The sequence below is a fragment of the Aplysia californica genome, unplaced genomic scaffold (assembly GCF_000002075.1).
Source record: "Aplysia californica isolate F4 #8 unplaced genomic scaffold, AplCal3.0 scaffold00571, whole genome shotgun sequence".
NCBI lineage: Eukaryota > Metazoa > Mollusca > Gastropoda > Aplysiida > Aplysiidae > Aplysia > Aplysia californica.
In genome coordinates, this window is record NW_004797841.1 from 318,388 (window position 1) to 332,004 (window position 13,617).

Consider the following 13,617-nt stretch of genomic DNA (forward strand, 5'->3'; position numbering starts at 1 on the left):
GGGGGGTTTTCTGACTGATGTGTATTGTTTTATTTCCAAATGCACAAAAAATGACTGATATAAGTTCTGCTTTCACTTTTTGTGAACTTAAAAAATGAAAATTCTTGTTGAAAAAGTGCAAAGCATGACGTGAATGGCGTTACGGTAACTTGCATAATTTTGCATTTATCTTGCATAATTTGGCCATCTAAACTTGCATAATTCTACAGGGACAGCTTTAGGCAGCTTTGCAGTACGCATTGGTAACCCATTAACACTTTCAGAGCAAAAAGTTTTTAGACATTCCTTGCTGTCTTTTTTTTTCGGATTTAAACAAATCAGGGCTGTCTGTCAAGGTGGTCCTAAACTTATGTTGAAGTTGAAGTCTATATTTTTTTTTTACACCCTCATAGGCACAATTTCGATAATTTAGGAGGCTGACTTCCAACCTTACTGTCAACTCTATCTTGTATAAGTATACATGTACTTACGTCTTACGACCTTAGAGCATGCATCAAATAACATTGAGTGTGTATCCAGCTTACGATTATTATTGTTTTTATTGATGCTCATTTATATTATGCAGGTGATTGTAAGCCTACGTGTGTGTGCATGTGGTGAAACATCAAACCAATGTGTCAGGATCTGGACAATAAAGATGTATCTTATCTTATATAGATTTATCTATTATTAAGTTAATTACCTCCTGCAGGAAGAGTAAAAAAAAACACATTTCTGGGAGGATTTGACTGAAAAACGTTGATTAAAGTTAAAGTTAAACTAGTTAAAGGCCCTAATAAAGTAAGTTCTCAATTTCCACGGACTATCAAGCTATGGAAATAACCAAACTTTGGCAGCCAATTCTTAACCAATTCTACCTTTGAAACCAGGCGACCCCACCTCCTTCAATAACAAATATTATATGTATCTTGACTTCATTCAAGTTAATGACAAATTTTGGCATTTTTTTCAATTTTTGAAGGCCTATATCTTGGAAACCAGTCATTCTAACATGCTTTGATTTAGAGATATCAATATTTGTGTTGACAGCTCTGGGAAAAACAAAGGTTTTCATTGATTTGATCATGCACTTTGTATTTCAGAACACCTCAAACATGGGTGAAAGTCGCAGTTGAAAAGTTTTAGTTCAAAAATTAAACTTTGAAATACCATATCTCGATTGTTTATTGATGGATTTTGATAATTCTTTTTTTAATGTTCTTGTTTCATAGAATAGATTTGAACCCCTGAGGTTTAAACGTCAGTATTGTTTTTTTTAAATTTCGCTTGTGGTACCTAATTCAAGATAGATGGGCATTTTTTTTCACTGACTGATAGATAGAAGCAAGACAGCTGCAAAAGCTTTAAGATGATACCAGCAACTCCACATGCCCAAAAATTGACGAGCGCCCGATTCCACCGCGTCGTGACACCTTTTAGTTTATAGTCATAGTATAAGTAAGGTGTTACGGCCCTCACAAGCACAAGATCATATATATGATGAGCGCCAAGGGGTGGATGTCAACAGAAAAGTCCATACAGAGAATCAGGCTTACTCTGCTCACCTCTCTAGCCTCAACAGCACAAAATCAGCTTCGACTATCAAGGCACTCCGCAAAAAGTAAAAGCAGTTCAGAAGAGACTAGCATCTGCGTTTGACGCGGCGCGGTTTTTGGCATTTTTAGGTCCACGAGAAAAAAAATCTATTTTAAAAAAACATCCCCAAAACGGGGAATAAAAATCCCCCCCCCCAAAAAAGAAACCGAACCTCTTTACTTTTAAAGAGAACGTTTATTTTCACTACCGCTTCACTTCGTCTCTTTCTCACTTGTTGACACCACCCTCAAGGCCGATTCGCAAGAAGCGGTGTGCGGCGACGGAAAAAGTCCGCTGTGTTTGAAGACCGCTTTCTGTTTGCTCACTGGCTGTTCTCATTAGACTGAATACCGTTCCATCGCAGCACACTTCTACATGTGAATCGGTTTTCATGGTCGTTTCGTTTATGTGCTGTTCTAATTTTGATTTCATTCTGTTGTGAAGCCTTTATATTTATCACGTCTTTACACTCTCCGCTCTGTGTGGCTACAAATGAAACTCTGGTGCTTAAATTTAGATTAAGTTACCTCTATCCACATTAGCTATATATACGTCGTCACAGAGTGTTGAAAGCTTGAAAATTAATGGCAACTTTTGCAGAGATGCCAGAAGAGAGTGACAAACGTAAAAAAGTAGAGGGAAATGACGATAGTAAGGATAAGGACAGAGAAAGCAGCAGTTCCGAACCTCTATGTTGTTTTGGCACAACATGAAAATGACATTGATAAATCAGCCCATATATGGTCGCTTTTAAGCACAAGGGAGCTAGCCTGAAAAATGCGGTTTTGAGAAAATTGAAGGTAAAGTTTTTGCCCCTTGTTCAGTATCTTTAAAAGGCAAGGAGAGTTGTCTCTATAACTAAGCAAAATTATACACACCAATGAAACCAAACTTCTATAATGTCCACTTTTGGTGTAAGTGAACATTTCTGGAAACCCCGGAAAGTTGGGTTAGCCCCGCTTGTCCTTAAAAGCGACCATATACAAAAAATTTTCTACTGTGCAGAAGAACATGTTAGTATCTCCCCAAAAACTTTGGGAATCGCCTGAAGACACGTCAGTCAGTGGCACGCACGAGACTCCACAGCGTGCCGACACAACTGCCTGTCCCCGTCGTTTTAAGCAAGAAAAATTCTGAAATTATGCAAACTGACCCCAAAAAAGCGAAATTATGCGATTCTGATTCTGCTAATTTTAACAAAGAATGATAAAGGAAAATAATCAGAAATTATGCAAAAAATGATCAAATTTTGCTAAATTATGCGGGGTGGGTGCTTAAAACCACAGGGACAAAACTACATCCGTCTGTCCTTGCTCTTCCAAAAGTAACCGAGCACTACTCTTAGTTTTTTAAAGTTTTAGTAGAGGTTTTACGGCGCTCGCAACTGCATAAGGTCATAAGAGCGCCAGAAGATTAGAGGTGTTACAAGAGAGTAACAAACATAAAAACGAAGAAGGGGAGATAAGGACGATAGGAAAGAAGAAACAAACCACACTAGAGCAACCGCCAGCCACCCACTGAGCACTACTCTGCCGTAAGCTGACAAAACACCCTTTTTTCTCTTCAGAGTTCAGAGCACTTTCAAGAAAAAGAAGTTTATTGTCAACGTAATCATTTAAAAAGTCATTCCGAAATTAGAATTCTAATTTATTTTTAAAAATAATAACAGTGTCAATTGGATTCAAGGATGTAGGCTACTGGAGAGAGAGAGAGAGAGAGAGAGAGAGAGGCAGAGTGAGACTAGTGAGAGAGAGAGAGAGAGAGAGAGGGAAAGAGGATTACTATAGGAGCTGTGCGCTTCATATGTTCTTTGTATTATTGTACAGCGTATTGAGCACTTCTTTGTGGAAATGCGCTATATAAATGCAATTTATTATTTTATCATTATTATTATTTTTTGACAAGGTTTTAGACTTAGCAAATAAACAATTGTGGCGCCAAAATGAAAAAAAAAAAAAAGGTGTTTTGTGAGCTTACAGCAGCAATGCAAGTATAGACCTATAAATTATAAATATAGCTATTTCTTCAACATCACATACAGCAACACTCTAAATCTAAACAATATACACGCACACACACAAAAAAAAACACCAACAGAAACACCTTTTTGTACAGTTTGATTTTCTTTTTTTTTTTTTATTAATTAAAGATAACGAAATGGGGTGGGGGGTAATATATAGCAAGCAGGCACACTCCTCAGACGCAGACCAATCACACGCAGCAAAACACATCACAGGCAGGCAGGCGGGAAGGCTACATCGTCAACTCCTGAGGAAGGAACAAAACCGCAACAAATTAATTGTTTGTTCTAGTAAGAGTTTTACGGCACTTGCAGAACAATAAGGTATATTATTATTTATTATTATAATACGGTCATAAGGTGCCGAAGACAGGAGGTGTTACAAGAGAGTAACAAACACAAAAAAGAAGAAGGAGGGGGAGATGAAGATAGATGTTTTTTTAGTTTGAGTAGAGATTTTACAGCGCTGGCAACTGCATAAGGTCATATAAAGTGCCACAAGATTAGAGCTGTTACAAGAGAGTACCAAACACAAAAAAGAAGAAGGAGGGGGAGATGAAGAAGATGGATGTTTGATAGGAAAGAAGAAGCAAACCACACCAGAGCACCCGCCAACCACCCACCCAACAATGACAACAATTACAAACTTTTAGAGAGAACAGAGTCAAGCATGGGTTAACTCCACGCTAGGGACAGACAAATCATCTCCTGAGTACAACAACCCTGAGCAAAGTAACTCACACTATGTAAAAAAAAACCCACTTTTTTTTTTTGCTTTTTCCCCCTACTAAATGATGTAACGTTGCGGATTTTGTGTTAAAAACTTTTAGACATGTAGCTCAATAAACATCGACAGTGTAACATTCAGATTTTCATTTTTTAAAAACACTGCTGGATAAATTGACAAAGTTTTTTCCTTCTCCTGCAAAATTTTGTTTTTGTGGGGAGGTACAGGGTTGTTGTACTAGGGCGGCCAAATGTGTGAAACACAAGTGGTTGCATTCACAACAATTCACACCATGGCTTGATCTTGGTCATTATTTCGATTAAAATGTTAAATATTTGTGGTAAAAAAAAAACTGTTCTTAAAAAACATTTCTAAATAACATTAAAATACCCCCCCCCCCCCTCCGGTTATTTGGTGGAAGGAAACAAAAGGTATAAAGAAAGAAAAGACACAAAAGAATGTTACAATTCAAAACTGAATCTAAAAAATGTAAAAACACGACCCACATTAACAAACAGAGGTGCCTTGACGACTACCTACGAAAAAAATTTATGTATGAATTTTCAGACACCTGGAATTGAGCGTACAGAGATCCATACAAATCAATCTCAACAGTGTCATAACATCATATATGTAGCAAGCGTTCTGTCACAGCAAGTAAAAGAATGCTATGAAAAAGGTTACAAGCAATTTCCTGTAGCACTTTTTGAGACAAATCACTCGGGCAAACTAGTACCCAGTGAAGGGCAAAGTGCAGACATGTTTACAACAACACACTGGAATGTTTATCAAAAACCTTAACTATGACTATGAAAAGAACATTTAGCTGTTCTTTTTTCACTAGCAAGACCATGAAGCTCAATTAACCTTTCCTATAATTTTTGTTATTGGAGTTTCATAGCACTTGCAACACAATATGTCATGTAAGTACTAAAGATTAGCAAAATCAAAAGAAAGTAACATACATAGAAAAGAAGGGGGAGAGAGATGAGAGCAACAGATGTCTTATGAGAAAGAAGGAACAAACCACACAAGAACACCTGCCAACCATCCACTAGCCCTTCTTATCCCTCCCTATGTTAAAACTTAAGAAATGTAGCAAGCGTTCTGTCACAGCAAGTAAAAGAATGCTATGAAAAAGGTTACAAGCAATTTCCTGTAGCACTTTCTGAGACAAATCACTTGGGCAAACTGCTACCCAGTGAAGGGCAAAGTGCAGACATGTTAAAAACAACACACTTGTCTGTTTATCAAAAACCTTAACTATGACTATGACAAAAACATTTAGTTGGTTTTTTCCACTAGCAGGACCATCAAGCTCAACTAAATAAAGAGAAAAAAACAACAACAACAACAACAACAAAAAATCCAAACTCTAAAACTCGAGTAGGCCGATTTAAAAAAAGGGAGTACATTTATGTTTCCATAAAAGTAAAGTTTTACAGGAATTACAAACACACACACAAAAAAAAAAAAGAAACATCCTCTCAGTGCCAAAGCTTAGGTGTTACTAGAGATTCGAAAAAGAGTGACAAGGACCATAGATGATTGATGAGAAAGAAGGAGCAAACCACACCTACTAGCCCTTCTTATCCCTCCCTATGTTACAACTTAAGAAATGTAGCAAGCGTTCTGTCACAGCAAGTAAAAGAATGCTATGAAAAAGGTTACAAGCAATTTCCTGTAGCACTTTTTGAGTCAAATCACTCGGGCAAACTGCTACCCAGTGAAGGGCAAAGTGCAGACATGTTTACAACAACACACTGGCTTGTTTATCAAAAACCTTAACTATGGACAAAACTAAATAAAGAGACAAAAACAAAAACAAATCCAAACTGCAAAACTCTTGTGCATTAAAGAATGGAGAAAATTTTACACGTTTCCATAAAAGTTTAACAGCATTTACACACAAACACACACAAAAAGGTCCCATCGGTGCCGAAGATTTGTGGTGTAAATAGTGACTCGAAAATAACGTACGGAGAAACGAAAAAGAGTGACAAGGACGATAGATGTTTGACAAGAAAAAAGGAGCAAACCACACCACACCTAAGTTTTTTCGTTTTCCATTTCCAGCCTGCCTCCCAGAGAGGGTAATCCCTCAAGTTTCAAACTCAATAAACGTTCCTACTTTCCTGTAGATTGCACCTACCCCCCCCCCCCACCCCTTTAAAGTAAAGTTTTACAGGAATTACAAACACACAAAAAAAAAAAGAAAAAAGAAAGAAACATCCTCTCAGTGCCAACGCTTAGGTGTTACTAGAGATTCGAAAAAGAGTGACAAGGACCATAGATGATTGATGAGAAAGAAAGAGCAAACCACACCTACCAGCCTTTCTTATCCCTCCCTATGTTAAAAACTTTTTTAAAATGTAGCAAGCGTTCTGTCACAGCAAGTAAAAGAAAGCTATGAAAAAGGTTACAAGCAATTTCCTGTAGCACTTTTTGAGACAAATCACTCGGGCAAACAAGTATCCAGTGAAGGGCAAAGTGCAGACATGTTTACAACTACACACTGGCCTGTTGATCAAAAACCTTAACTATGGACAAAACTAAATAAAGAGAAAAAACAAAAGCAAATCCAAACTGCAAAACTCTTGTGCATTAAAGAATGGAGAACATTTTACACGTTTTCATAAAAGTTTAACAGCATTTACACACAAACACACACAAAAAAGTCCTATCGGTGCTGAAGATTTGTGGTGTAAATAGTGACTCGAAAATAACTACGGAGAAACGAAAAAGAGTGACAAGGACGATAGATGTTTGATAAGAAAGAACGAGCAAACCACACCACACCAAAGTTTTTTCGTTTTCCATTTCCACACCACTGTCTCCCAGAGAAGGTAATCCCTCAAGTTTCCCACTCAGTAAACGTTCCTACTTTCCTGTATATTGCACCTACCCCCCCCCGTTCTTAATATTGTAAGTAACTCAAACATACAGGCAAATGTGACAGAAAAAGAGGAAAAGCCCACCGTTTCAAATATTTTTGGGGGGGGTTTGAGTTTTACAGCATTTGCAACACAATTATGTCATGTAAGTGCTAAAGATTAACAAAATCAAAAGAAAGTAACATACATAGAAAAGAAGGGGGAGAGAGATGAGAGCGAAAGATGTTTGATGAGAAAGAAGGAAAAAACCACACCAGAGCACCCGCCAACCATCCACTAGCCCTTCTTATCCCTCCCTATGTTACAACTTAAGAAATGTAGCAAGCGTTCTGTCACAGCAAGTAAAAGAATGCTATGAAAAAGGTTACAAGCAATTTCCTGTAGCACTTTCTGAGACAAATCACTCGGGCAAACTGGTACCCAGTGAAGGGCAAAGTGCAGACATGTTTACAACAACACACTGGCTTGTTTATAAAAAAACAAACCATTAACTATATATTTAGCCAAGAAATGAAAATACATTGTACATTTTTTGTCCTCAAACAAGAAAATTTCTTTTTTTTTCCAGCATGACATCAAACCCAACTATGTAACGCGCTATGCTGACACTATCCTCTATCAAATGACAAGGGCAACTGGCGCCCAGTGATGGGCAAAGTGGAGAGCTAAAGGTAAAGTACCCAAAGAAACCTTGACAGATATCAGTAGCGCCAGAAGCAGACATATCACCAAAAAGTAATACTACACGCGGGCAGTATTGCATACAAACGTAATCGCAAAGGCCGCCAAAAATGATGTACGTCTGTATGCAATACTGCCCGCGTACATGCCTGTACTTCTTTTCAGTCAATCACTAAAAATTTCATATTTAGACAGAGTTTTTAGTTTTAGTAGAGGCTTTACGGCGCTCGCAACTGCATAAGGTCATACGAGCGCCAGAGGATTAGAGGTGTTACAAGGGAGTAACAAACACAAAAAAGAAGGAGGGGGAGATAAAGACACTTATACTATTGCTGCCCAGTCTCATACAAAATCATCCACTTCCACAGCGACACCTACAAAAGCCACGAGAGATGCAAGTCCCACAAAAATCATCTTGCACTTACCATAATGGCATTGACGATGTCGTTCCCGTTATCTTTGAGCGCTTTGACAGCCTTGACTCGGGACACGTTAGCCTGGGACATGACAAGCTCAATATCTTTAGGTTCAACTCCAGTCTCGTCAATCTGGGGGGGAAAGCAACACAACATAATGACAACAATAATAAACATAATAATGAAAGTTCAGTAACAGATAGCATATGTATAGCGCAAATCCCCGCTCAACAGCAAGCTCTAAGCGCTTCACAATCTATACTATTACCCCAGCAGACCTGAGAGCATTCTGAAACAATCTCAAATTCCTGGGAAGCACACAGAGCAAGCCGCCATTTATGGACCCCAAAATACTAACATACTAACAAGATCTTTCGCTGTCTTTTACCGGGTACCCATTTCCACCTAAGTGAAGTGAGGAAAATTCGTGTAAAGTGCCTTTCCCAAAGACACAACGTTTGGCCCACGGCTCGAACCCCCGAACCCGCAACATCACGATTGCGAGTCCGGTAGCTTAACCACAAGGCCACCAACACGCCACATGTTGCATTTATGTTACCCATGATATCCACTCTTTACAGCACCCTCTATGCATTTTACAACCAGTGTTATTCCAGCAGATCCTACAACACTATAGTATTGTTCATTTCCAAACTCGCACTTACAATTCCGTCAAGCGCCAAGAGCTGTGTTTGCACGGGAGTAGGCGCTAAACAAACGATCTACATTATATATTCTAGGGCAGCACAGATCTACTCATCAGATTAATCCTTATTTCTTTATCTCGGGGGGGGGGGAACCCTCTTTAGGTACAAAATCTAAAACTGACACATATATATCCGTCACTAAATTGGTCATTAAAACAAGTGAACCCACTTCAACAGTACATCGAATGAACGAAATCCCGTTAAAAGAGGCCTGTTTTCAGCAATTGCGGAAAAGGAATTTGACGTCGAAGTCGCCGAAAGGGAATGTGCCCGAGCCGCTGAGAGCGGCTTGCCAGAGATAAGGAGTTAAAGCACCAAGAGCTGCGTTAACATGGACGGTCGTAGGGTGCTACATAAAATTGATCTACATTATTTATTACGATCGAGTACAGACCTCCTCATCCTCCTCTTCGGATTCCTCCTGGATGGGTTGCGAGATGGTGCTGGCCTGCTCCCCGGCACCGTCAAACGTTTTGAACTTGTTGGCAGCTGCTACCTGGGCTTGCTGGTTCAGATCTTCAATCTGGGGAACGCCAAGAAAGTATGAAGAATGAGAAGCATATCCACACAATAGCGGGCATGTAGTCGGGAGAAGTTTCTTTCTTGTCACATCATTATGTAATTGTAATTCATGTTCAAAAACGCGCGTGTGTGTGTGTGTGTGTGTGGTTGTGCACATTGTGAAGATGTGCAATGTTGAAAGGTGGTGTGTGGGTTCACACCTCAGCTTCATTAATTTTTTAACATAATTCTATTTCATATATAGAGGTGCTCTGGACAATTTTTGGTGATTTTTTTTCTTAAGATGAACACCACGTGGAAAAAAAAACAACCACCCAGTAATATCCCTTTTCGTGGTTCTGATGCAGTTTTCAATGAAACCGGCCGACTTAAAGCCCATTTTTTAAAGTCCAGCTCCCCCCCCCCCTCAGAAATGTTTTGTGTTGAGAAGAAGGCTTCGTAAAGCACCTACCACTGGTACTGCACAGGAGTAGGCGCTATAGAAATTATCTGCATTCATAACCATCAACACACTTCAGTGACAAGTAACAACAATACCTTAGCCTCTCCAAATACAATGTAGGTGTCAGACGCAGGGCTCTTGAATACATCTGGCCGGCTGATGACAAACAGGATATTTTTAGCCTTTCTGATCGTGACCCGGATGACTCCTGGGACGGGCTTCAGACCTGCGAACACACACACACACAGAAATCAACAACTGAGAACCAGAGCATGAGAACCTTGCAGAACCTCAGATCATGAAGCTGTGCTACAGAAAAACAGAAGTGTTTTTTGTTTTGTTTTTTAAAGAGTTTTACCGCACTGGGAACACAATAAAGTCATGTAAGTGCTGAAGAACAGAGGTGTTACAAGAGAGTAACATCATATACAAAAAAGAAGTAGGAGAGATAAGGACGATAGATGTTTGACAGGAAAGAAGGAGCAAAGCGCACCAGCCAACCAGCCACCTAAGTGGTTTCTTGGTTCTAGTTTTTATTTAGTTTTAGTGAAAGTTTGGCAGCGCTTGCAACACAAATAGGTCATATCAGGGAGGAAGACTAGCTGTTACTAGAGAGTAACATACAAAGAAAAGGAAGAGATATGAGGACGACAAAAGTTTTCTCAGAAAGATGGAGAGAAAACAACAATGGATGTTTGATTGACAGGAAAGAAGGAAAAATATACCGATAGATGTTAGGAAAGGAGAAAACCATAGTAGAGCACCCAGCAACCATCCACAAGCTCAAGTACCTTATTCGTGAAAAAAAAATAACACACACTAGATCTAGACCATTTGCATACCTCCGGCTTTTTTAAGATTACCGGTATATCAAAATACGTGTCTCTCTTCAAAACCAAAAAGGGAACCCGTTTATTAGCAAGGCCCAAGAAAAATTGATTTTTCGCTAGGTACCCACGAAGGAATGTTCTATTCTATGCATTAAGTTTTTATTTAAAGAATCGGTTCTTTAAAAAAGTTGTGGGATTGTTAAGTGCGGCAAAACATGGATGACCCATATATTGGACAATACTCTCAAAAAGCAGACCACGTAACAACATTTTATTTATAAGAAAATCAACGACATCTCAGTAATTAATTGGAGTGTTTGACAGAATCTTGGCGCCCTAATGTGTTTTTGGGGGATGGAGGAACTATTTCTGGAGTCAATTTACTTGCCATTTTGTTTTTATTTTATTAAAATTAAAATTTCAGTGTACAAATTACTATTTTTAGAAAGGTGTGTCGGGATATAAAATAGAAACGAACAGGGGAACAGAGAGAAAAACAACCGGATCCACCCGGGCACTATTCTAAGTGACCAATTAACGTCACTTATGATAGCTGCTAATGATGGATGGAAAGTCCGAGAAAATAAAGAGGACTGCATGCAAATTTCAATCGAGGTTATTTGACTTGGGGTGTGTGTGTGTGTGTTCCAGTGAGTTTTAATTTTATCAGAGTGCGTGGCAGATCTGCAAATGCCACTTAAGTAGAACAAATATATTTTTTTTTAAAGGGAAAAACATTTTTTTTTAAAACAAAAGACTTTCATCATACCAAGCTTGGACATGGCCTTTCTGGCTTTCTTCTCACTCCTGCTCTGTTTGGCTTTTGAGACCAGCTCCTCTGGGAGGCCCGCAGCAGCAGCAACCTGGGGAGGTTGTGGGTTTTTGTTTTAGTAAGAGTTTTACAGCACTTGCAACACAAGGTCATATATAAATGCCGAAGATTAGAGGTGTCACAAGAGAGTAACAAACACACTTTACACACACACACAATCACACAAAAAAACGAGGAGAGATGAGGACCACAGATGCTAACAAAAAAAGAAAACCACAGCAGTGCACCCACCCACCACGAGAGATAAAGTCAGGGAAACGCTAAATTATGAGAAACAAATCAATACAACAGTCTGCATTTTGAGATGCAAAAATAAATACCAATAGAAACTTTTTTATTACAGTAGAGGGTTTTACGGCGCTCGCAACTGCATAAGATCATATGAGCGCCAAGGGGTGGGTGTCAACAGAGAAGTCCTTACAGAGAATCAGATTTACTCTGCTCACCTGTCTAGCCTCAACAGCACGTCTGCTCCGACTATCAAGTCACCCCGAAAATAGCGGGTCACAACAGTGTGACAAACATACAAAAGAAGTAGGGGAAAATGACAATAGATATAGTAAGGATTAGGAAAGAAAAAGCAGCAGTTCCCTGTTGTAGATCAGGCACAGTGATGAGCGTGACATGATGAATCCCATTTACAATTCTACTGTGCTTGAACTTTGAACGAGAAATGTCCCCTGTTTGGGAATGGCCTAGAGACATTACAGTCAGTGGCACTGCCCCAGGGGGTACAATAGAAACGACAGAGTAACCAAAAAATTTCAACTAATAGATTGGAGTTCAAAAAGCCACAACCATCAACGACTCATAAATATTTCATCCCAAAGCAAGAGGGCGACAAATGTTCCAACAAAAATTCAAATTAATAAACCACACAAATAGTGGCTAGCAGTTGCATAGCTCGCTCACTTCTCAAAACGAAAAAAAATCAGACTACGTATGCCGCTGATCAAGATGATTGGAAAAGGACAAGTAAACCCCCTTTAAACCCTTCACAAACTCTTTTCTGCAAGCAATAAACTCAGTCTATCCCAAGGACACCTTCTACAATAATGTCTGAAATATTTCTTATAGGTCTCTCTTGACTTATAAATGGGCTTCGTTCTCATCATCATATTTGCAAATCCTGTTTTGAAAGCTCATAGTTTTTAAGCTTCAGCAAGTCCGTAAACAGTAATGCCAGAAAATAGGGGCGGGCACGAGACGAGCACTCATTTCTCGCTAGAAATGCCCTTCCCGTCGCTGCCCGGGCACTAAACTACTGCCCGGTACCGATAAGAGATACTGCTCATCGGCTTAACATAACAAGTAACAGCAACGAGAGTGAGAGTGAGAGGCGAGAAATGACACGCAGACAGTGCCACCCATCACCGTGCCGTCCTGCGTGTGAAACTGAAAGGGAGCGGGGAGGGTGGCAAGACGAGGCCGAGTGGGGAGTTGATCAGGGCCTAGGCCTAGGTCTCCCTACCTTCCTTCACCGCCTGCACAACAGGGCTAGCCTAGTTTAGATCCCCATCACTGCCGGCCTTCTCGCCGAACGAGTTGCTCGTCCCACGGGGCAAGAAGAGAAATTGGACACGAGACGAGAATTACTTCTTGGGACCGGTCCTGGCGAGAAGTAGGTCACCTTCTCGGTCTTCTCACTCGGGAGGAAAAAAGCGATTCCCGCCCGTCTCTACTAAAAATAACCAACAAATTTTCCACCACAAAAATGCACAACTTACACACTCAGACCCCCCTTATGTCATGTAAGTGCTAAAGATTAACAAAATCAAAAGAGAGTAACATACAAAGAAAAGAAAGAGATATGAGGACGATAGATGTTTGATGAGAAAGAAGGAGAAAACCACACCAGAGCACCCGCCAACCATCCACTAGCCCTTCTTATCCCTCCCTATGTTACAACTTAAGAAATGTAGCAAGCGTTCTGTCACAGCAAGTAAAAGAATGCTATGAAAAAGGTTACAA

At 39.6% G+C, this 13,617-nt stretch overlaps 1 protein-coding gene across 1 annotated transcript in view; it reads right to left on the bottom strand.

The window, feature by feature from the left end:
- Positions 1 to 3,679: 3,679 nt before the first annotated feature.
- Positions 3,680 to 13,617, bottom strand: part of LOC101848543 (nascent polypeptide-associated complex subunit alpha) — a 12,209-nt gene continuing 2,271 nt past the window's right edge. The window contains exons 3-7 of the mRNA XM_005107047.3: positions 11,584 to 11,677; positions 10,080 to 10,210; positions 9,415 to 9,543; positions 8,323 to 8,445; positions 3,680 to 3,843 (exon numbers count right to left, since the gene is read on the bottom strand). Coding sequence (XP_005107104.1) covers positions 3,829 to 3,843; positions 8,323 to 8,445; positions 9,415 to 9,543; positions 10,080 to 10,210; positions 11,584 to 11,677 — 492 coding nt within the window. The 3' untranslated portion in view covers positions 3,680 to 3,828. The remainder of the gene's footprint in view (positions 3,844 to 8,322; positions 8,446 to 9,414; positions 9,544 to 10,079; positions 10,211 to 11,583; positions 11,678 to 13,617) is intronic.